The sequence below is a fragment of the Columba livia genome, chromosome 14 (assembly GCF_036013475.1).
Source record: "Columba livia isolate bColLiv1 breed racing homer chromosome 14, bColLiv1.pat.W.v2, whole genome shotgun sequence".
NCBI classification, from domain to species: Eukaryota; Metazoa; Chordata; class Aves; order Columbiformes; family Columbidae; genus Columba; species Columba livia.
Window position 1 is genome coordinate 7,122,966 of NC_088615.1, and position 21,687 is coordinate 7,144,652.

General features: G+C 52.3%; 1 protein-coding gene across 3 annotated transcripts; it reads right to left on the reverse strand.

The window, feature by feature from the left end:
- Window positions 1-45: 45 nt before the first annotated feature.
- Window positions 46-19,956, reverse strand: TCOF1 (treacle ribosome biogenesis factor 1). 3 transcript variants are annotated; one of them, XM_065029775.1, is made up of 17 exons: window positions 19,794-19,956; window positions 19,251-19,306; window positions 16,549-16,691; window positions 15,686-15,792; window positions 15,051-15,405; window positions 14,161-14,255; window positions 13,487-13,702; window positions 12,634-12,903; window positions 8,383-8,557; window positions 8,076-8,218; window positions 6,191-6,452; window positions 5,858-5,946; window positions 4,918-5,146; window positions 3,274-3,831; window positions 1,612-1,706; window positions 1,074-1,110; window positions 46-630 (listed from the first exon to the last, which is right to left on the reverse strand). In XM_065029775.1, exons 1-16 carry the CDS (start codon window positions 19,902-19,904, stop codon window positions 1,078-1,080), a joined length of 2,937 nt encoding a protein of 978 aa, XP_064885847.1. In that variant the 5' UTR covers window positions 19,905-19,956; the 3' UTR covers window positions 46-630; window positions 1,074-1,077. The 3 variants fall into 3 exon arrangements, with proteins under 3 accessions (XP_064885847.1, XP_064885848.1, XP_064885846.1); XM_065029776.1 differs by having other exon boundaries at window positions 52-1,110; window positions 5,858-5,943; XM_065029774.1 differs by having other exon boundaries at window positions 52-1,110.
- Window positions 19,957-21,687: the final 1,731 nt, after the last annotated feature.

Here is a 21,687-nt window from a genome sequence, read left to right on the forward strand (position 1 = left end):
TGCCCCTGGTCACCTCCTTTCCAAACAGCTGAAGCAAAATCTCACTTTTTTTTTTTTCTTTTTTTATTTTGTATTTCATTAAAAAAATCCACAAAAAATTCTGCCGCCTTGGCTGAGAACAGCTGCTGGGCACAGCTGTTCAGTGCAACTTCAGGGACACGATAATCGCTGCCGTCAGTGTCAGAATAAAAAGTCAACCCATGAGGTCTCTTCCATAGTAGCAAAAGGACTGACAACACAAGTGACAGAAGGGGGAAGGAAAAAAAGAAAAAGGTAGAAGTTTCTCTTAAAAATATAACTCTGTGATGAGAAAGATGGCTGAATGTCAACTAGGAGGAAAGCAGTTTATACACGCTGGCTCTTGTCTGGTCAACCTGCCTCCTTCAGTTGAGTTCTTGTGCAACAGGTGAGCCGCGAGGAGGGGGAATAAACTCGTTTCTGACTCATTTCTGGGCCACAGCAGGGCAGGAGGAGGCATAAAGTTACACTGCTCTGCTCTAAAAGTCACAGTTAAAAGAAGTTATAAATTATTATAAAAAAAAAAAAAAAAAGACTGGAATTCTCCCGATGAGCTTCCTTTTCCTCTGTTTCATCTTCACTCATAAATCCTTAATCACAGGGAGGTGGTACCTTTGGGGAGAGGAGTTAAAAGAGTTAGGGATGGAGAGGAGGAGAACAACCGCACAGCTGAGCAGAGCAGGGATATCTGGTCCACTTCCAGGTGGCTACACCATCACCATCTAATCCATATTATTTTTCCAAGCTGCCTGTGGTCAGCAGGGACACTGCCAGAGGCCACTTGTCTCTGCCGATGACAGAGGACAGCAACATCCAGGCTGGACGTCCAGTTCTCAGCAGCTAAAGAGTTGAGATCAAACACATCCAGAGAAGCCAGCACACTGCTGCGTGACCTTCCTTAGACCGCTCTGCTCCTTGGCCCTCTAATCTTAGGCCAGGCTGGTGCAGTGAACATTTAGCGGGGACACCGTCTTCCCGAGACTGGCCCAGAAGTACTGAATTTGGCCAAGGTTACCGCCATTCAGAGGTACCGAGAGTCCCTACAGACCATGTACCTTCTTACATTCCTTCAGGTTCAGATGTTTTCTTCTTCTAAAAAGTAAAGGATGAAAAATAAATCAGTATCTTCTACACCACAAACATGAAGAACCCATCAAAGCCACAAGCCACAGAGGCTTCTTGGCTTGCCATCCCTACAGGGACATACCCATGACAAGGACATCCTAGAGCCTCCCTCTGTTCCCCTTCCTAGCCCTTGGGATGGGACAGAACTGCCTGCCAACCCCTCAGGAACTCCAGTTTCTGCTGAGAACAACTAGATGACCAGGCAGCTGAAGAAGAGCACTCACTCCTGCGTTTGACCCTTCCAGGGAAAGGGATCTCTCCTGGGGGAGCAATAAAGGAACAAGTCCTTCTTCAAACCACCCCAATCCCCACCAACCCGAGGTCTCAAGATGAGCCACAACCAACTGCGGCCTCCCCTGTGCTGCCAGCAAGGGCAGGACACGGCTGATCCTCTCCAGCCTGGCACACTGCAGGGATGAGCACCACCACCGCAGTTCCGAACAGCTCTCCCATGGGTCTTGCACATACCTTCTTCTTCTTCTGAACCTCGGCAGAGCCGTCTGCTACAGGCTGCCCTTCTGAAGACACCTTTTTGCTCTTCTTTTCTTTTCCAGTCTTTTTTTCTGGGAGAGAGAAAGAGAAGTCAACCAAGAGGGACTCTGGTATTGCTAGACTCTGAGATGGAGCATCTCCTGTGAGCTTTTGATCTCATCCAAACCTGAGCAAGCTTTCCAGAGCGGTAACTGGGTGAGGGCAAAGCCTGCTACAAGGGCTGTTTCTACACCACCATTGAGCCAGAGTGGTTTGATGCCAACATCCTTGTACACGTCTGGGCAGAATTACACAGGATTCCCTTCTTTCCACCTCCTGCTGCCCACCCACCCCAAGGAACCAGTTCAACACTGGAGTAGCTGGGGACGTGGCAGAAAACAGAGCAAGGAGAGCTACAAACACACGTGTTTCAGCTCAGCACAACTGCTCCAACGAGCTCCAGCTCAACCCTGTGCAACAGCCCACACAAGGGCTGCTGGACAATCTTGTCTCTTCCAAAATGAAGGGCTGCATCTCTGCAAAACAGAAACCCCAGCAGAAGTGCCCCACTCATTCCATCTCTTTTTTTTTTTTTTAAAAAAAAAAAAACCAACCCTACAAGATCCAGCACAGAACCAGCTCCAATTTGCAAATGCAGTCTGCACTGCAGAGAAAAAAAATGCATTAGGGCAGCAAACAGAGCATTAGAGAGGCACGCAGACCAGAGGGACAGGAAACCAGAGGGAGCAAGGAGCAGGAGGCTGGTACCGTTCTCCTTTCTCCAGGGGTTTGAAAGCAGTGGTAACAGCCCTGAGTCATGTCTCTCGAATGAGCAATGTAACTGCACAGACACTGATCAGGCAGGGTCAGGAAAGAGCAGTGTCACCCCACGGGGAACAGCCGTACCTGACAGGACAGATAACAGTGCAGATTTCACGGCTGACGTCTTTTGAAGAGGCTGGCAGCAAGGAGCCACGTCCAGGAAGCTCTAACACAAAGCCCTGTGTGTGTGTGAACGCTGGGCTTCCGCTGCCGTGCCCACAGCACGTCAGGGACCTTCTGCCTGCTGTCCCCAGCCACATGTCACCTTACCTCTTTGCTAGCACGTGTTGGATTTGTCAGAGAGCAGCCAGCTGGGCTGGCAGAACTGTTCTCATGCATTACAACTAGTGAGAACTCAAGCCCAGTCATGTAAGGAGGGCAAAGGCAGCCTCAGGAGGCTCAGTGCAGACTCACCTCAACCCTCTGCCAGCCCTCAGCTACACAGCTGCTTCCAGCCAGGACAAGGCCCAGGGCAGCAGAAAGCCCTGGCAGGACAGGTAGAGAGGGACACCAGATATACAGGGACACCAGCTTGCTCAGCAAGTGGGAAGGATCCGCACAAGAATTAATGCAGTTCCTCCTGTGCTGGACGCAGGACAGAGGGGCAGGAGAGCCCAGCTTACTGTCTGCAACACAACTTGATGCTGAGACTGCAGAAAAACACCAGAGTGGGGTGTTAAAAATCTGGCATTGGCTTTGGGCAGCCCACGAGAGGAGTCACCAAGCAGGAAGCTATTAGGAAGGCAGGTGCTCCTTACAAGGCCCCACACCGGAGGCTGAATGTGCATCAGCTGCAAAAACCTATTGCAAGTGCCGCCCCAAGTGAGGGATGCTTACTTTTAGCTGATTTTTTCTTTTCCTTGCTGTCTGGCAGCTTTTCCAGGTCACCAGCTGCTTTCTTCTTTTTCTTTTTGGGTACTTCGTCGCTAGCTTGCCCTTTCCACTTCTTCTCCTTGGGCTGCCCAACAGCCCCAGACTCTCCTGACAGTTTCCGCTTCCGAGACGTTTTCTGCTTCTTGTTCTCTTTGTCTTTGCTCTTAGATGTTTTCACAGCCTTGTCTGCTGTGGTGGAATGTTTCTTCTTTTCCTTCTTTTCTTTTTTCTCCTTTTTCTTCTTCTTCACTGCCAACCCTTCCAGTGTTTGCACTGCAGGAACTTCAGCAGCAGTAGTGACCTCAGTTTCGCTCCCAGAACTCAACTCCTCTGATTGTGGGATGGAGATTGTGGCCACTGGGGTCACTTGCGCCAGTTTCGCTCCAATGTCATTCTCTTTCATGGCCAGGGATTTCTTGAGTGGGGAAGGTTTGAGGCTGCCATGACCTGGCTCTGTTTTTCCTGCCACCTTCTCTTTGTTGGAGGCTCCTGTGGCTTCCTGCCCTGGAGGGGGGTTGTTTTCTGCAGAAACAACGACAAGAGTGAGAAGACAACTCAGGAAGTATTTGTTACATAGACCATGAATTACTGGATGATTGAAATATGCATTTGAAGAGAAGCATCTGTTTCTCCCTCAAAATTAAAACCTGTTGGTCATCCAGCTACAGCAGAGCCAGAGTAAGATGCTTCAGCCTCAGATCAAGTATGTGGTGAGGGAAGCAGGTGACAACAGCTTTGGCCACATCCATGGAGTACAGGGACTGGACTAGAGGAAACTGTAGGACCAGACAGGTGAGCACAGAGCAGTCGCTTCGCAGGACATCACCCCGGCAAGCCAGGGACTCCCCAAGGTGGAGGAGGTACCCACAGCACCACAGTTAACCAACAGCCCATCCGCCAGCACCTGGCCCTTCTGGAGCCTATGGATAGTTCTGACACCCTCAACAACCCTTTGCACAGCAACCACGTGCCCAAGAGGTCAACATTGGAGCCTCCAAAATGGGCCAGAGCTCACAGCTAGACCAGAGCTCATCTGAAGGTGTCAGGGTCAAATCAGAGCAGGAGCAGCTTCCAGCTCCAAGTTTTACAATTTGCCCACAACCAGAGCAACAGGGAGATGGCAGAACAGAAACATTTTGTTTCTCCATAGGTCTTCCCATGCGCCTCCCCTCCTCTGTCCTCCTTACATGCTACAGTGCCCAGAAAAACCAAGGGGAGTCTTGAACACCAGCACTGTAGAATAGATGTTCTTCAGCTGGTGTTTAAACCTTACACAGAAGCCATCACTACTGCATCACACCGATGCAGTGTGCAGAGGTTTCAGTGACAGCCCTTCCTGCTCCCATTAACGGCAACAATTACTGCAGTTAAAGCAGAACCTGGAGGAGGCAGAGCCTTGCAAGACAGCCTGGGCAGAAGGGGCACTGAAGGAGGAGAGGGCTGTGCTGTATTTAGGAGACGCCAGCAGACGGCAGCAGCACTGCACGCTGCTGGGCTCTGCAGTGGAGACACACTGGGAACAGGGCCCTATCCCACTGTCGCTCTCCTGTGCCAGCACGGCTTTGCTCCTGTCTCAAGCAGGTTCCCGACCTCACAAGGGAGACCCACCTGCTTTGTGGTTTTCAGCCACCTGGCTGATATCTGTGTCAGAGTCACTGCTGTCACTGCTGGAGTTGTTGGCTGCGGCTGCCTTCGTGGCGGCCTTGGCAGGGGAGCTGGGAGCAGTCACGGCCACTTTCGCTTGACCCGCTTTGCCTACAGGCTGAGAGGGAACTGTCTTTGGTGCCTGGGGTGCAGCTGGGGTCCTGGAGAGTCCTGAAAAACCTGTGAGGAGGGACTGAAACAGCACAGACACACTGAGGAATCAAGGCAGGGCAGCCTCTCCCACACCAGGCACACAGATCTGTCTCTGCTGCTATTGCCCCCATACTCCAAGTGAAGGTCCCACCTTTGGCCGCCCATGGAATGATCCTGAACCGCTCAGGTGGCCCTGCAAAGAGCAGGGCTGCCAGGAGAGGGGGCCAGCACTGACAGATGCTGGCTGAGCTTACAGTAGCAAGAGCTGATGGAAAGAGGGTCTCCTCTTTGCTCTCGCCCGGTAAAGCAGGCTTGGGGGAGGCTCCTGGCCATCAGCGTGCACCAACGTACAGCTAATGCACAGCAGATGTGCTGCACGCCCTGCACGTTCCTTAGAAAGGAAATTTAATGGCTTGGACGTGGGTTAAGTTACAAATAAAAAAGGGGAAAAAAAATCCTGCTGCTATTGGCACCGTGCACCAGTTCTCCTGGTTTAACCCTTGCAAGGCACCACCTCCTCCCATCCCTTCTGCTGGGGAAGCTGGAGCCCAGGCCTGGCTGCCTGGGGGAGCATTCCAGGTTCAAAAGCCTCTCTCCTGCTCACAGCACTGCATTGGGGAGACTGCACTCCTGTGCTGGCAAAGCCACCCTGCACCTTGTTTGCTATGGCTGAGAATTTAGCCCTCTCTTCATCCTAATTAGGAGCTAGTTACAAGACCTGAGAGGATCCCAGCCTGCTCAGGTACTGTACCTGTGATGATGCCTCCTCCTCCTCCTCACTGGACTCTGAGGAGGAGCTCTGGCCCAGCTGGGTCCCTCCTGGTTTCTGCAGCGATCCTGCTGGAGAAGCAGAGTTTGTCCCATTAAACCCACCACTGCCACCTGGGGCTGGGCTCAACTACCCAGTCACTACCACCAAAAGGATTCTCCCTCCACAGAAAGGGGCATGCCGTGCCACACTGGAGAGGGGAACACCTCTGCTACCACTACGTGAAGGCGACACATGTCCCATGAGATAAAAAAAACACTGTCCCCACCCTGGACTGGCCAACAGCCCTGAGAGCATCTTCTTGAGAGAACTGACCGGGTTTGGGGGTCTGCTGGGGCGTCTCCTCCTCCTCACTGTCCGACGAACTGCTGCTGTCCGAGCTCTCCTCTGCCTGGGCGGGGGTCACAATCTGGCTCGTCTGGGCCTGGCTCTGCTGCGTGTTCTGTGCTGGCTGCAGCTCATGCTTCTTGGCTGGAGTTCTGGGACTGCCCAACAGTGGAGCAGCCTGTGGGGTGGCAGTGGTGGCTGGAGGAGCTTTTCCTGCAGGAACTGTTGGCTTTAGGCCAGAAGTGGGCGCCTGGGGAGAGGAAGATGAAATGCATCTGGAAGGAGGAATAACTGCTCATGCCCATGAACTATAGGAAGCAGCCCAGAACAGATGGGCTGGGAACACCTCAGCCCTTCTTCAGCTACACTGCTCTGGTTCGTGTTGAGGTCAGCCCAAGAACCTCTCATGCACGGTACAGCCCACATCTAACTCTAAAAATCACACCGAGAGTTAATTGGCAACAGAGGTAAAGCAAAGACACCAATCACATGGCAAATCTGCCTTCAGGTCCACAAGCAAGCCACAGATTAGAGAGCAAATTAACAAGAAGCAATATTGTTGCCTCACATTTGAAACCTCCTATCAAACTAAACTTAAGAGGGGTTAAAAATAGAAGAACCAGGGGCATGGAAATCAGACACTGACATCAGGTCCAAAACACAAACACCAGCAGAGGAGAGAGTGGGAGCGAGGAAGGAGTGCTCAGCCTCCCGGTTTGTGTTATAAACCAGGCTATGTGAGCAGCACCCCCCTCCAGATATCCAACAAGCTGGGCCTTTGTGGGCTGCCATTTCCCTTGCACAACATCTGGCCTTCAGAAAGGCAATGCTCCACCGTGCAGAGAGCTGCCATCCGACGTGAGCTCTCAGCCATCTTGCACAAAGCTCAAATTACAGTAACTGCATTATTTTATACAATCCTGGTACTAAAAACATGCTTTAATCAAGGACTGCTCAGGCTGGCTGCCTGCCCAGCAGCTGGGGGAGACAGGCTTTCCCGTGGCCACAGCGTCAGGCCAACGTGGGGAAGGGTTTCCTTGGATGCACATAATCGTTCTCTCCCAGCAGGGGCACTGGCCAGACAGGGGACACGTACATGTGGCACAAGAAGTGCACTTGGTCACTGAGCGCGGGGCTCAGAGCCCCAGTCAAGCCACCACCATGCAGAAACGGTGGCCACATTCCTCAGTCAAAGCTTCTTCATGAAATTTCTTTCTCAGGCTCAAACTGCAGCAGAAGTGCAGAGATAGCCAAGCCAGCCTCACCCCGGGACAGCTCAGGCCCCAGGGACTGGCATGGAGACACAGAGATGTGATAGAAAGAGACTCAGGTCAGAGAGCTGGGATCAGCTCCACAACATGCAGCAGTGTCCTCAGCACAGATTTGGGGTCATCACTGTGCCACCCTACAGGGCAGATCCCTCCAGCCTCCCAAGGCGGGGTCCAGAGAGCTCCAGCTGGACCCCATGCCCAGGGGTTTGTGAGGAAACATGGCAGGTTGTCTTGGAGCTTCCCAGCTTGTGCAAAGACTCTGCCTGCAAGGATTTGGCTGCTTTTCCAGTCTAACTCCCTGGAGCATGGTGAAGCTGAGAGTCCCAGAGGAGGTCTGGGCTCGTGCACCTACTCATGTTCCTGCCAAAACATTCACACCCTCTGCTGCTCCCTCACACTGCGAGCTTGCTGCGGCTGAGACGTGCACCTAGAGCCAGGGTCAGCGAGACTCAGGGATGGTGCCAAGAACACCTGACCCAGCCAAGGGGAGGGCTCCTCTCTGCACTGTGCATCACCTCCCCAACTAACACCTCCCAAGTCCTGAGACCTCCTGAGAGCACAGGGCTAACAGAATCACATCCAGCGAGTCAGTGGCTCCTTACTTGAGAAGGGGGAACTATTTCCTCTTCTGAATCCGTCTCCTCGCTGGAATCCCCGCTGCTGTCCACAGGTGGAGGGGCTGGTGCTGCTGCTGGAGCTGGTGCCTTCTTTGTGTTTGTTGGCTGGGGCACAGCATTGGTCTTCACTGCAGAAAAAGCATAAGAGATTGTCATCATGAGCAAGAGTTGCCCTCCATGGCTGTCCAGAACAGGAACTATCACAACAGGCTGGGCCATTCCATGTGCAGGGGAGAGAAGGAAATCCATAAGGATGCAGGTGAGGGATCCTGGCTGCTGCCAGGAGACTTACCAGGCTGTGGAGGCTGTGTCTGTGCCACAGGGGACTCCTCTTCACTGTCAGACGAGTCACTGCTCTCACTTTCTGGGACCTGGCTTTTCAAGGTACTTCCCACTGCTTTTTCAGGTGTCTCAGCTTTAGCAGCCTGGCTCAGGTTGGAAACAGGCCCAGCCTGTTCTGTTAACCTCTTAACAAAAAAGAAACACAAGCCCAGAAACGTGGTATTAGTACAGGTGTTGTTTAGGAGTTTAAGTGCAGTTTCAGCTCAAGCTGGGCTTTATTTTACCCTAACGCAGCTGTTACTAACGCTCTCTCCATCCTTAGCATGTCAAGATCGGAATGGGCTTCAGTTACTGCCTGGCCTGAGCTGCTGCAGACACATGCTGCTGCATTTCACAATGTGATTTTGACAGGAAGCCCGAGCGCATTTTATCGCATGAGCTCACAGGGCTAACAGTGCTCATAAGCTCATGGCAGCAATTCCTTATGGAGGCTGAGACACTGGCTGGACAACAACCTGAGGGCAGGAGAAGCACCATAACCCCCGGAACCACATTCCAAAGAAGCCTCTTATTTAAGCACAACCTTCCCCCAGCGTGGGGAATCAGTGGGAGCTGGGAAGCCTTGCACCAAAACACAGACACAGTATCAGAGCAGCTACATCCCAGAGCTGCTGGAGAGCTCAGCGCAGATACAGGGCTGACACAAGCGTTTGGCAGCACAGAGGGCAGGCAGAGACAGACAAGGACCCACGATACAATTGAGTGCCTTGGAAGCTGGTCTGTCAACAGGTCTAAGAATTTAGAAATCTCCAGACAGAAAAAAAAAACCCTACAAATCATTTGGGCTGTGCCTTTCTACAGCACCCCTCAATACACTGATGTCCCAGGACAGGCCAGGAGCCACCATCCCAAGCAACTCATGCATCAGCACTGGGAAGCCAGAGTTGTCACCGCACCAGATACACAACTGCCAGGGAAGACCATCTCTTCCCAGCCCCTCTCCCATCCTGGGCTGAGGGCTGTAGGCACCCCCAAATGCTGCTGAAGGCCAGCAACGGCAGAGGGAGTGCTCACTGAGAGATCTGGTAACTTCACCACCCGCAGATATTCTCCAAGCTCGCAGTGCTCTGCGCCCACTCCGTTTACTGCACTCGTCGCTCATCTCTGGGCTGCTCTGCCAAGGAGCACATCACGCTTGCCAGGGCAAGCAGACCCCATCCAACCTGCACGTGACGCAGCCCGCTCCAGTGCCTGTCTCCAGGCCTCCTGTGAGGGGAGAGGCTCCTGCTCGGCTGCACAGCCCCTGCCAACCCCTGTCCCAACCCCGTCATGCTGCCAACACAGCCATACCCTCTCAGCCCACAGCAGAGGACAAGGGGGACTTCAGCAGCCAAGAGCACCAGCCGAGCAGCCTCCCAGGAGGATGGATCTTCCCGTGCTTCCTGGCACAGCCCTGCTGAGGGCTGCCACTGGGGCAGCGTTTATCATCTCCAAGCCAAACACTAAGCAGACAACAGCATCTGCATGTTTATCCCATTACAGAGCAGCTCTCTGAACAAGCCAAGCACATTTTGACTCCGCTTAGAGAAACAGAAACCTCCAAAAGTGCTTGGAGAAGGGGGGGGATTGCAAACCTCACTCGTCTGTTTTGTTTTGATCCCAGTGAGTCACAGTCTCCAGGAGAGAGGCCAGATTTGCGATGCTGAAGAGAGAGAACTACTTGAAACGGAGACAGGAATTCACACACTCTACCTGAATGCACTAGCTCCTCTACCTCTTGTCCTGAGCACTGCTGTGCAGGGTAAGATTCTACTGCGATCAGACCACACTTGCTGACTTTCAAGACCTCCATAGCATGACTGGCTCCTCCCCTACTTAGGTGCACGGCACAAGTGCTGCTTAATTTCCTGATGTAGAAAGAGACTGGGAAAAAGCTGCCATTCCTGACACAAAAGGAACATAACAGTATCCAGAGAGAAACCACCATAAGCTTTACACAGCCTCAGGACTCCTGACATCACCTTGGGACAGGGCCAAGGTCCCTCCATCCACCTCATCTCGGTCACTGTCAGATGGCTGACAGTCACCATGTCCTACAGCACAGCTCCAGGTGGCATCAGGCCGAGTTACACCCAGGGAGCAGCGTAACACAGGCAGAGAGAGCTTCTCACAACTTCAGAGTCACAGGTACTGAAGCAACTCAAGAGAAGCAGAAAATAATTCAAAAGGAAATAATATTTTCCGCTCCCCCTCCAGCCCGCAGCCCAGGAGCTGCCCGAGGCTCAGTGCGAGTGTGATGACTCAGCTCCGGCACGACCCATCTGCCGCTCGCCGGGTCGGTTTGCATCACACAGTGCTGCATGACAAGAGGGGGAAACAACGCTGAGCCACGTGCGCTGAGCACGTTGTAACAGTCAGACTTCATTGCTGCCTGTGCACCGCGGAAGCACCCAGAGCGTCTCAGGACTGGGACTGCTATCTTGGCTGTGTCACGACACAGCAAAGGTGGGACTGTCACCTGCAAGGGAGCCAGTACAGGGTTTGGGGAGGGAGAGAGACTGGGACCCTCCAGCTCTTGAGAGATTTGGCCTCTCCCCACACAGTCTGTGGTCCAAGATAAAAACTTGCTGGCACAGCTTCTATCAGTGCAGCATGCACAGGTTTTCCTTGGATCCTCAAGGAAGACACAGGTTCCCAGCAAACGGATGCACGTGCATCTCACACCCAGTTCTGGTAAGCAGAAGCCAAAGCCTGTCCATAGAGGGATTGATTGAGTGCCATCCTTGGCCCAAAATGCCCAAGAAAAAGATGAAGCAGAACAGAATTAGCAGTTCCACAAGAAAAGCAGCTCACAGTATCTTTAAGGTCAATGCAGACTGTCCCCCGCCACCATCCTTCCCCCCACAAAATATGCAAACACCTTGTCAAGTTCTTTGACTAAATATTCCTGACTCTTCGGGGGTAAACATACCAATTAAGCAGTTCAATTTCGGCATGATGTTCATTTTAATTGTGCTAATCCACCCCCACAAGGAAAGATGAAGCAGCTTCCAACGCCCTGTATCTGTTTGCATCTTGCACAGAAGCCAGAGGAAGTTGTAGGATACAGTAAGTCAGTGGTTAGCATATGCCCAAGTAGCAGATGGTGAGGATGAGCTAAGAAGAGTTTGACTGGGAGGACAGGACTGTGGACACAGCTAAGCCTAATGGTTTATCTTCAGGCTTCACTCGTGGTCTCTGCCTGTAGGCTACTAACACATGAAGAAATAGCCTGTTTGGCAAAAATAGAGCTTGCTCAATGACAAGCTATTCCTTGCTGACTGGTGGCTGTTGAAGGGTAATTGCCAGTTTGCAAGAGGGAAGACAGTGAAGTGGTTAAATAGCTGTACCTGCTGCTGTCAGCTTCAAATCAACACTGGGGGGAAACAAACCTACCCCGACATGTCCTTCACCTACAACCCTGCTAGAATGGACGAGTATCAATAGTTTTACAGCAAGACTCCATGGCACAGGTATCAGAATAGCTGCTCCTGCCACCCAGAGCTGAACCTTCACAAGTGATCACACAGGAAGAGAGCAGCATAGAGCCAACTGTTAGAGATGCATCCCCCTCCACCCACCTTAGCAGACCAAGGCTATAAAGACAAAAATGCAGAGCCTCTCCAGCTCCTGCCTGTCAATAGCAAAGGGATGTGTTGACAAAGAACCTCCTTGCAAGGACATGGGAGGCTCTGCCCCCAGCTTCCCTTCCTCCCCAGCAGATAATAGCTGCCATCTCCAAAATGCTGCTTTCAGGGCCCTTTGCAAAGATCCTTGAAGCTGAGTCAATGCAGAAGGTCTCTGTATAATGAGCCTAAGAATGGTCTCGAGAAAGGATTTGCCTGCCTAAGAGTTCAGCCACCTGAGTCCAGTTCATGGTCCTTCTTGCAAGAGAAGTCTAAACAAATTCTCCCAGGACAGCCACGACCAAGCTGTCCGTGACCTCGCACACAGGCCCACTCCAGAGGGGCTTGGTACAAGTGGAGAGAACCCGCTGGTATCACATAGGTTAACCCCCACCCTTGTCTGGGATGACTGTGTGAGAAGAGTTAGGCTATACTCATTTTCAGGTAGGAAGAAAGATCTTCCCCTCTGAGCGACCAAGATACAACATACTACGTACTACTGGCGTTTCACGGAGATCGGTGGTGGCATTCAAGGGTTAAGCAATTTTCTTGCATATCCCATCCCTTGGCACCAAGTTGAGGGGGGTACCACCTACCTTCTGGCTGATGGGCACAGGGGGATCCTCCTCTTCACTGCCTGAGGAGTCAGAGATCTCCGCTGGCTTCGTACTTTCAGCAGGCTTGGTGGGAGCAGCAGTCTTTCCTGCTGCAGTTTTGGTCTGCTTTGGCACTGCTGGTTTGGGCGTTGGCTTCCCTTGGACCAGATTAAGTGTTTTTGGTGGAGCTGCTTTGCTGGAGCGTGATGCTGTTGGTGCAGGTTTTGCCGGGGATGGGACGGCCTGGGAGGATTTTGGGGGTGGCTCTGCCTGGACAAGACAAGAACAGCATGAAACAAGGAATCCTCCTGGGAAAGGCAAATGCTGAAGAAAGATTAGCAACTGGCAGGACACACAAGACATCCTTTAATCTGCCTGTGTGGGGACAATTTGCCCAAGATGAGAAAGCATGACCAGACATTCTTCACCAGCCCGCTGACACTACCAGTCCCCTCCAGTGAAGCACATCGCAGCACTTTGCACTCTCCACAGCAGGGAGACTAAGCTGCAACACAGTTCAACAAATTACACACTATTTATTGCAACTTATAGCTGAGAGGCAAATTCAGCCATGACAATTTGCCTCTTTAGGTGAGAAAAGAATTGTTGGGGTTTTTTTGTTCTTTTTTGAATTTAAAAGTACTGATAGATTTTTTTTTTTCAAGAAAGGTACAATGGCTTGATTAAAGCTCAGAGCAAAGACACTGAGGTGCCTTTAAACACCCCGTGCCTCTTTCCTCCCACCCCCAACATGACTTTGCTATACACTACAAGCATTTACAACATTTCCATTTTACTGTGATTCCTAGCCCTGGAGAGGTGTGCAAGGAGACAGAGTCTCAGACAGACACACCTGGGTTACTGATGGAGGTTCCTCATCTTCACTGTCAGATGACTCGCTGCTCTCTGACGTGTCATTGGGCTTTGGAACCGTTGTGGGTGAGGGTTTGGCCTGGCTTGGTGTCAGTGTCGTTTGCTTCACTGTGTTCTTTTTGAGGGACACTGGAGCAGCAGGTGCACTTTTCACAGGTGTTGCATTAACCTGCGCTGTTTTCACAGCTGGTTTTGCCTAGGGACAGGGGGGAACAGGAACAGGAGAAATCACATAACATCTTGGAAGAAACTGATCGAAAGCTGTAAGTGCGTGGGATCCGTTTCGAAGAAGGCTGCCTTGCTAACTTTGACTGGGACAGACTTGTTCAGACCCAGGGGCTGTGGAGTCACTGAAGCAAGACTTTCTCCACAGACTGCCTGCCTACATCTGTGGAGTTGCACACCAGTCACCTACAGATCACAGGATCTCCCTCAGCTTCAGGCACTAGGAGGAAATGGGATGGAATGGTTGATGCTGGCAAGGATTAGTGGGGCTCTCACCCACACAGCATGTTTCTCTGGCCTTGTGTTTGGGGATCCCATACACCCAGGGAACAGTGTGTTGTCAGACTACAGCACTGCAGCATTTCCTCTCTCCTTTGAGGGAAGGGAAGTGACTTCCTAGAGATGAGGACCATGGGTTGGACAAGCTACCTGGACGGCTGGAGTTGCAAGTTCCTCCTCCTCGGACGTTTCATCACTTGACTCTTCACTGCTGCTCTCAGCAGCCCCAGTCACCTGCTTCAGCTCTGAAACACAAGCAAGGGGATGTCACAGCTGCTGTCTGCTCTGAGCTCCCAGAGCGCGATGCTAATGTGGCTTTTGAAGTCAGGAAAACAAAACAAGCCGCAGAGACGGCTAACGGGATTTGCAGGGAAGGGGGCCTAGCCCTCCTGAAAGCATCAGTGCCCTGCTGGGAACCGCTTCTCCAGACAAATGCTGGCCCGTGATCACCACTCGAGACAGGAGATCCCTTCTGGCCACCCTCTGACGCAGCCCCACACAGCTCCCTGCAGGGACACTCAGCCAGGCTGGACCTGCTCTGGATAACAGTCCAGAAAACGATTTTCAGAGCTTCTACGACTTGTTCCTCACTCCCCGCAACACATACACACACACTTCAAAGCAGTAGAACATTTCCCGAAAGACTTCAAAAAACTCCAAAATAATCACTTTGCAATTGGGAATAAAGAGAAGATGCTGCAGTGCCTTTCCAAAAAAATGAAAGCATCTGCAGTATTACTGCTGCCTCTCCTTCAGATATGCTGCGCTGTTATATCCAGCCCCGCGGTGCTGGGTGCTGCCAGACAGACATCTTAGCACAGAATCTGCCACTTGAAATGGGAGCAAGCAGGCTGGATTCATCCCACAGAGCTCCGGAGCTGGCTGCTTTGCAGTATTCTCACAGCCTCCTCAAGGAACGAGCATAGCTCTGAGCTTTCCAGCAATGGAGCAGGAAGGAACAGGCAGAAGGCACAGCTCGGATTTGATTCACAGCAAAGCTGGAGCACACGTGCATTTACCACACTCCATGGGCTCCTTACCCACTTTTGGTGCTGGAGTCTTGGCAGTCGGTGTCTCGTTTTTCTCCTCACTCTCTGATGAGGAGCTGTCGCTGCTGCTGCTGGAGCTTTCTGGTGCTTTGGTCGTTACTGGTGCTTTGCTTTGACCTACTTTGGCCACGGCTGTTGCGGCAAGTCCCGGCTTCCCAGGACCAGGCAGTTTCTGCTCAGCCTTGGCCAGAGCTGCAGATGCAGCCAGTGCATTGGGCTGCTGCTTGTTTGCGACCACAGTTCTATTCACAGCAGTGAACGCTGCTGCTTTGCCTGCTGGGGCAGTGGGTTTTTTAGGAGAATGACGGGAATTAGCAGCTTTACCACTCACCACAGCTGGTGTTACCTACAGGAAGCAAAAAGAAATTAGAAGCCTATAAACAAATGAGGGGATAAACTGGACACAACGTACCTTAAACAGCAATCTGACAGCCAGGCAAGCCACAGAGCTCTTTAGGGAAGCACTTGGGGGACAGATATCTAAGAGAAGGTTTATACCAGTGTAGGAGGGTCATTTAAATATAAATTCCACCCCAGCCCACAAGTCTACACATGCCAACAAACCTGGGACAGTCCTAGCCACGGAATACCATCAGCCTTCAAAGACAAGAGAATAAGTGCCTTACCGTAACAGCAGCTTTTCCAGCTGGTGTCTCCCCTTCTGATGAGGAGTCATCATCTTCACTGCTCTCTGCATCCACTGCTGAGTTGGTGGCCAGGGAAAGGCTGGCTGCTGCACAGAAGAGAGCCACAGAGACATTGTGTGAGAGCCACAGAGACACCGTGTGAGCACGTCTCTAACATTAAGATGGCCTCTGGTTTGCAGGAAGGCCCCAGCAGGCAGGGCAGGGTCCCACCTCCAAACCTGCCCCAACACCACTGCCACTGTCCTCCTGAAAGGCAAGTGCTGTGCTCCTCCAACCCATTCTTCTTCCCACCACCAAGACAAGGAACCTGCCAAGATCTGCATGCTTCCAAGAGCTGGTCTCCAGCAGATGAGACTGAGCCAAAACGTATCAGACACACAATATGGGTTTTAGTTAAGACTATGCAAGCCAACACCTCCCATATCAGCTGCACCAGGGATCTGTCCCCACATCAGACAGAGGGCACTGGCTTTCCAGACAAACCAACAAGTCCTTCCTCCATCCATGGACAAGACCTTGCCGTTGCTGGCCCAACACACTCCTGGGACCAACAGAAGGTGCTCCATGGTGGGCAGCGTTAGGCTCCCAAAGCTTCAACCAAGCATCAACACCCATCCCTCCCCAATGAATCATAACAGTTTTTTTTCTAGCTTTAGCAGACATCTGTGCTCCTCAGAAACTCCACAGGAGAAGGGGTGCTAAATTAGTTGTCCTATTTTTCTAAAAGCGTGAGGGAATAGCCATCAATTTACAGGCATTTTCTCCAGCCAAGCAAGTCAGGCTGCTCCTACACAAGCCTCCAGTCATGCTCTGTCAACTCCAGGGAAATGAAAGGCTCCTACCTTTTGCAGCTTTTGCCTTCTCTTTCTCATCCTCTTCTTTGTCTGAGCTCTCAGAGCTGCTCACAGGATCAGGAACTCTGATCTTTTCTGGGACGGCTGGCCCCTCATCACTCAGCTTTCTTCTCCTGGAATTCGAGGGAGTTCTGAGGGAACAGAATTTGTGTCAAAAAGGAGAAAAGATACCCTGAACAACCAGAATAAAATTATTCATCCACTCTCAGGTCAGGCTCTAGCCTAAGGACACAGTGTCATTGCTCTACGGCTCCCAAGGGGGTGGCAGAAATACTTGTCTAACCTTGCAGAAGGCATCTCCAGTCCTTCTGAGCACAACATATCCTTGCAATACTCACAGGAGATACTGAACACAGACCTTTTATTTCTCTGTGTCTTTCTTCCTTTAGCAGAGAAGTAAAAATGTATCTGGTTATGCTAGTGCTCACCGCTGAATAAAGGCACCCTGAAGAACAAATTCCATCTCCTGGAGGCAACTATAGCCAGACAGTCAATAAACACAGCCCCAGGGTGAAGGCAGTGACGCCCAAACAAGTCTTGGTATTCCAAGAGGCCATGAGAAGTGAATCTAATGGCCGCAAAAATCATTTGAATTTGGCCTCACAGGCCAAAAGACAGAAAAGTCAGGCTGCAGAGAGGTTTAAGAATGGAAGTAGCTGGACCTACAGAATATGTGTTGCAAGAAGGGGAGGAAGCCATCGCAGATGACCACTAAACACTTAAGATGGAGAAAGATGTTTCCAGTCTCTGAACCCTACCTGTACCAGCAGAACAGATGTAGGTAAAGTTTTCATTTTACAATTAATGATAACACAGGCAATGCATTCACTTTATTACAGGGACAACACTGGCTGGGCACATGTCTGTGAGTGATTCACATATGCAGCACTTCTAAGTTGGTAAAAGCACTGAGACACTCACAATTACCAGAGGTGAGAAAAACCCCGCTTTTGTGCCTGTTTAGCTGATTTTATTTGTTCACCTAATTTTTGCAAGCAGGCTAGGCTGAAGGCAAGTTTCCTCTTACAAAGTGCTGTGCACTACTGTAATAATCCCTTTAATAAAATAACAGGGCAAGGCACACAGGCAGCTATGACACCCCAACGCTGTGACAATTTGTCGTGAGTGACCAGGTGCTTGGGAAAAGAGCAGTGCCCATGGGAGCTGGCCCTACAGCAGACCAGAGCATTTGGGGGCTGCAGGGCTCTGGCTGCTCCTGGGGCTGAGTTGGTCCTGCTGCCCCCTGCATCCTTCATCAGTTTCGCAGCAGCAGCATCCTCCGACACAGCCCTGGAGAGAGGCTGCTCTTTGGTAACTGCAAATCTCAACTTTCAGGTTCACTTTGTGAGAGTTTCTGAAGGAGAGCACCACGGTCGGCCTCAACTGGACAGGTAAGAGCTGCAGTGCAGTCTGAGGAAAGGCAAAAGCCTACGAAACCTTGTCACTTCATAGGCTTTTTCAGGGCAAAAGCCTATGAAGTGACAAGATGCGAGAATTACAGCTCACCCAGTAAGAGCACTCCAGCCAGGAAGGGCAGTTTCTGGATAAACTAAACTACCTGACAATACATCCCTTGTTGTGACTCACCCAGAGGGACCAAGAATAAAAGGCGTTACCTGTCGGGGGGGGGGGACCGCAACAGAAGGGTGACACTAGAGAAAAAGGAACTAAATATGATACAAATGCCCTGTCACCCCCCAAGCTTTAAAAGCAACAGTGTCTGGATGGGTTTGCAGCAGCACCCAGGACAACTCGCACAGAGAAAGGTCACCATCAATACCCAAGAGAGCAAGAAATTGTTAGAGGGAAGAACCACAAGCCTGTCCCTACACCACCACGTCCTCGCCTAGATCCAGTCTTTCTCATGCTCAAGTAAGAAAATCACGGAGGCAAAAGAGCAAGAACCGGGGCAGCACCAAGGCACGAGGCGTTCTAGCAGAAGATGCGTTTGAAGCAACCCCCAGCTTCTGGCACGGCCACGCTGAGGAGCATCTTCATCCCAGTGCTCCCCAACATGGGCACAGATGCCCAGCTCCACCCCAATAACTGGTTCTGCATCGCTGCACCCCGGCAGCAACCCAGAGCCCGTGGTGCGGAGCGTGGGTGCACGCACCATCACACCCCACAGATGGGAAGGCTCCGTGCTGCAGAGCTTCACATTGGGCGCTCAGAGGAATAACAAGGTGGGAATGTGTTGGGGGGAACATGTCAGGGCTTGAAAGGACAGGCTGGAACCAAGAGACTTCCTCTGAGTCAGGAGATATGTGGGTTCCACCACGGTTTAAATCCCTGTAAGAGCTTTGGCATTGCAGTAGTTGCCCAAGTTCTCTGTTCTTGTGTCACTATTCCTGCAAAGCACATGGCTTTAAAAAGAAAGTGAAACAAAACCTGGGAATAGATTTTTGCCTGTAAAGCACAATTCTGAGCTCCACAATACTTCAGTATCAACCCAAACAGGCAAGAAGAGCATCAGCTGCTCAAAACTACAGTAACAATTATCTCCTAGCTCAGGAGACTCTAAATCAAAGCAGTCTTTAACACATCGGTCTGAAAACAGAGGCTAAGAAGAAAATCTGCTGAGCACAGTTATCATCAGAAATACTCTGACAATGGGAAATTCCAGGAAATAAAGATCACACGTGCCATGCAGCCTGGAACCTATTAGATAGTAATTTCCTCCTTCGACTTACTTTTCCCAGTGCGTAAAGATGTCCTCAAGAGAGGTGGTGAAGGAAGGGAGCAATTTCTGTGGAAGCAGAGGGGACACAAGTCAGGCATCTGCCCCGCTATAGGACGCGACCAGCAGACTGAACCAGGGACCGCAGAGGTCCCTGCAGGAACCCCCGGGAACACTGGGACGTGTCCTCCCCGCACGCACGCTCCCAGGGAACGTGCGTGTCCCACCCCCGGCGGGACTTCACCGGCGGCCGCACGTGTTCGGGGAGCAGCTGCACCCCCGCCCGGGACGGGTTTCTCCGGCGCGCTGCAGGCCTCGGCCCTTCTCCCCGGCCGGGACAGCCCGCGGGCACCGGGGGGACCCACTCGGGGCCGGGCCGGAATGTGTGTCCAGCAGGGAGCTGTGGGTCCCGCACGGCGCCACGGGCCCCACACCCCCGGACGGCGAGCAAGGGGGACCAGGCCCACCGGCCCCGCCGAAGCCTGTGCTCCGGGACCACCTCCCCCTAAGGCCCCGCTGCCCTCCCAGCCCCCACCCGGGTCTCGCTGCCCGTTACCTGCCCGCTCTGCGCCTGGAGCTCCCGGGCCGCCCGGGCGTAGCCGCCGCGCAGCAGGTGCTGGTGGATGAGCGCCAGCAGCTCCCGTCCCCCCCCGCCGCCCGCCGCCATGGCGCGGCCCGCTCCCCGCCGCCCCGGCCACCGCGTGCTGCGCCGACACGCGTCTCATCCGCTTCCGCCGCGCGGCTCTCTGGGAAGTGTAGTGGCGGGGCCGGGGCTGGGGCTGTCAGCCCGTGGCGGGGGTGTCAGCCCGCGTCTTGTTGAAGCAGCACCCGTACTGCGCGGTCCTCAGTACAGGGCAGACACGGAGCTGTTGGAGGCACAGAAATTATTCGAGGGTGGGACAGCTCTGCTGTGAGGACAGGCTGAGAGCGTTGGGGTGCCCAGCCTGGAGCAGAGAAGGCTCCGGGGGGACCTTGTTGCGGCCTGACCGTGCTTAAAAGGGGCCAGTGAGAGAGACGGGGACAGACTTTAGCAGGGCCTGTTGCGATAGGACAAGGGGTGATGGGTTTAAACTAAAGAAGGGAGATTCAGGTCAGACATGTGGAAGAAATATTTTACACTGAGTGTGCTGAGAGCCTGGCCCAGGTTGGGCAGAGAGGTGGTGGATGAACCGTCCCTGGAGACATCCCAGGCCAGGCTGGACGGGGCTCTGAGCACCCTGAGCTGGTGAAGATGTCCCTGCTCATGGCAGGGGGGGCACTGGATGAGCTTGGAAGGTCCCTTCCAACACAAACTGTTCTCTTATGTTATGATTCTGTGACATTGAGCTGCTCTGAGGAGCTGCTCAGGCATTTTGGGGGCTAAAATAAGCAAACAGTGAGAGGGAAGAAGGAGCTCCTGACACAGAGCAGCTGTTGGAGAGGGGCCCTTCGCAGAGGGACTGCCCTGTTACCAACCCCCCCGTCCTGCTCTGATTCTTTCCAGGAAAAATCTGGCTCCCTTCACTTTGGCAGAGGTTTATTTTTGGAAGGTTTAATAATGTCCATGGTGCGCCTGTCACTCACTTCAAATACAGACCCCGTTATTTGTATTTATAGGCAAGATTAAATATAAAACTGGCTCAGCTCCAGCTGGCTCCTGCACCGAACGTCTTTGACACCAGCATCGTCCAAAGCTGTAAAGCCACTGGCCAGGTGGCGGTTTTACAGCTCCTGTAAATGAAACGCAGACCTGGCTAGTTCTTTCTGGGGCTGACCTCCCCCTGCACAAACGGTCATTGATGCTCAGGAAAGCTGATTTCACAGCCTCTGAAAATGAGGTTGGGAGGAGGTTCAGCCCCACAAAGGGCACTGCCTGCTGCGGGTATATTGATGGACAGATTTGGATCTACTTCGACATGGTCTGGAATGGTTTTATACCTCCACCAACTGCTCAGTTTGCTTTGTTTGTAAAAAACCCCTAAATCTTAACACTAAAACCAACTGTCCTTTGCCTGTATCTCTGCCCACTCCCAGTTGGTGATTACAGGAGGTGCTGCCCAGGCTTGGGGCAGAAAGAAGCAGAGGATCCCTCCCGGACAATGAAGCTTCTCCAGGCAAATTAAATTAAACAACTGCTATTAAATGGACCATATGTGGTGCAGGGAATGGCAACAGAACCATTAGATTGGTCCAAGGGGAGGGTGGTTGGGATGTTTAGCACTGGCAGGATGGCAGGAGGAGGATGCAAGTGACCAGATCAGCAAGTCGTCAAGATGCCAGCGGAGAGGCGAAGGAGGGAGAGAGGTCCTGAGGACTTTCAGGGATGGGATGGTACAGGCAGAGCCATTGGCTCACGGTACGAGGTGCATTAGTTTCCCCTGGTGCCCTGAACCCAACAAGCCCCTGCGCTGCTGCAGTTTAAGACCTCCTCTTCCTTCCCATGGCTCAGTACTCATGCACTGGAAAGCACA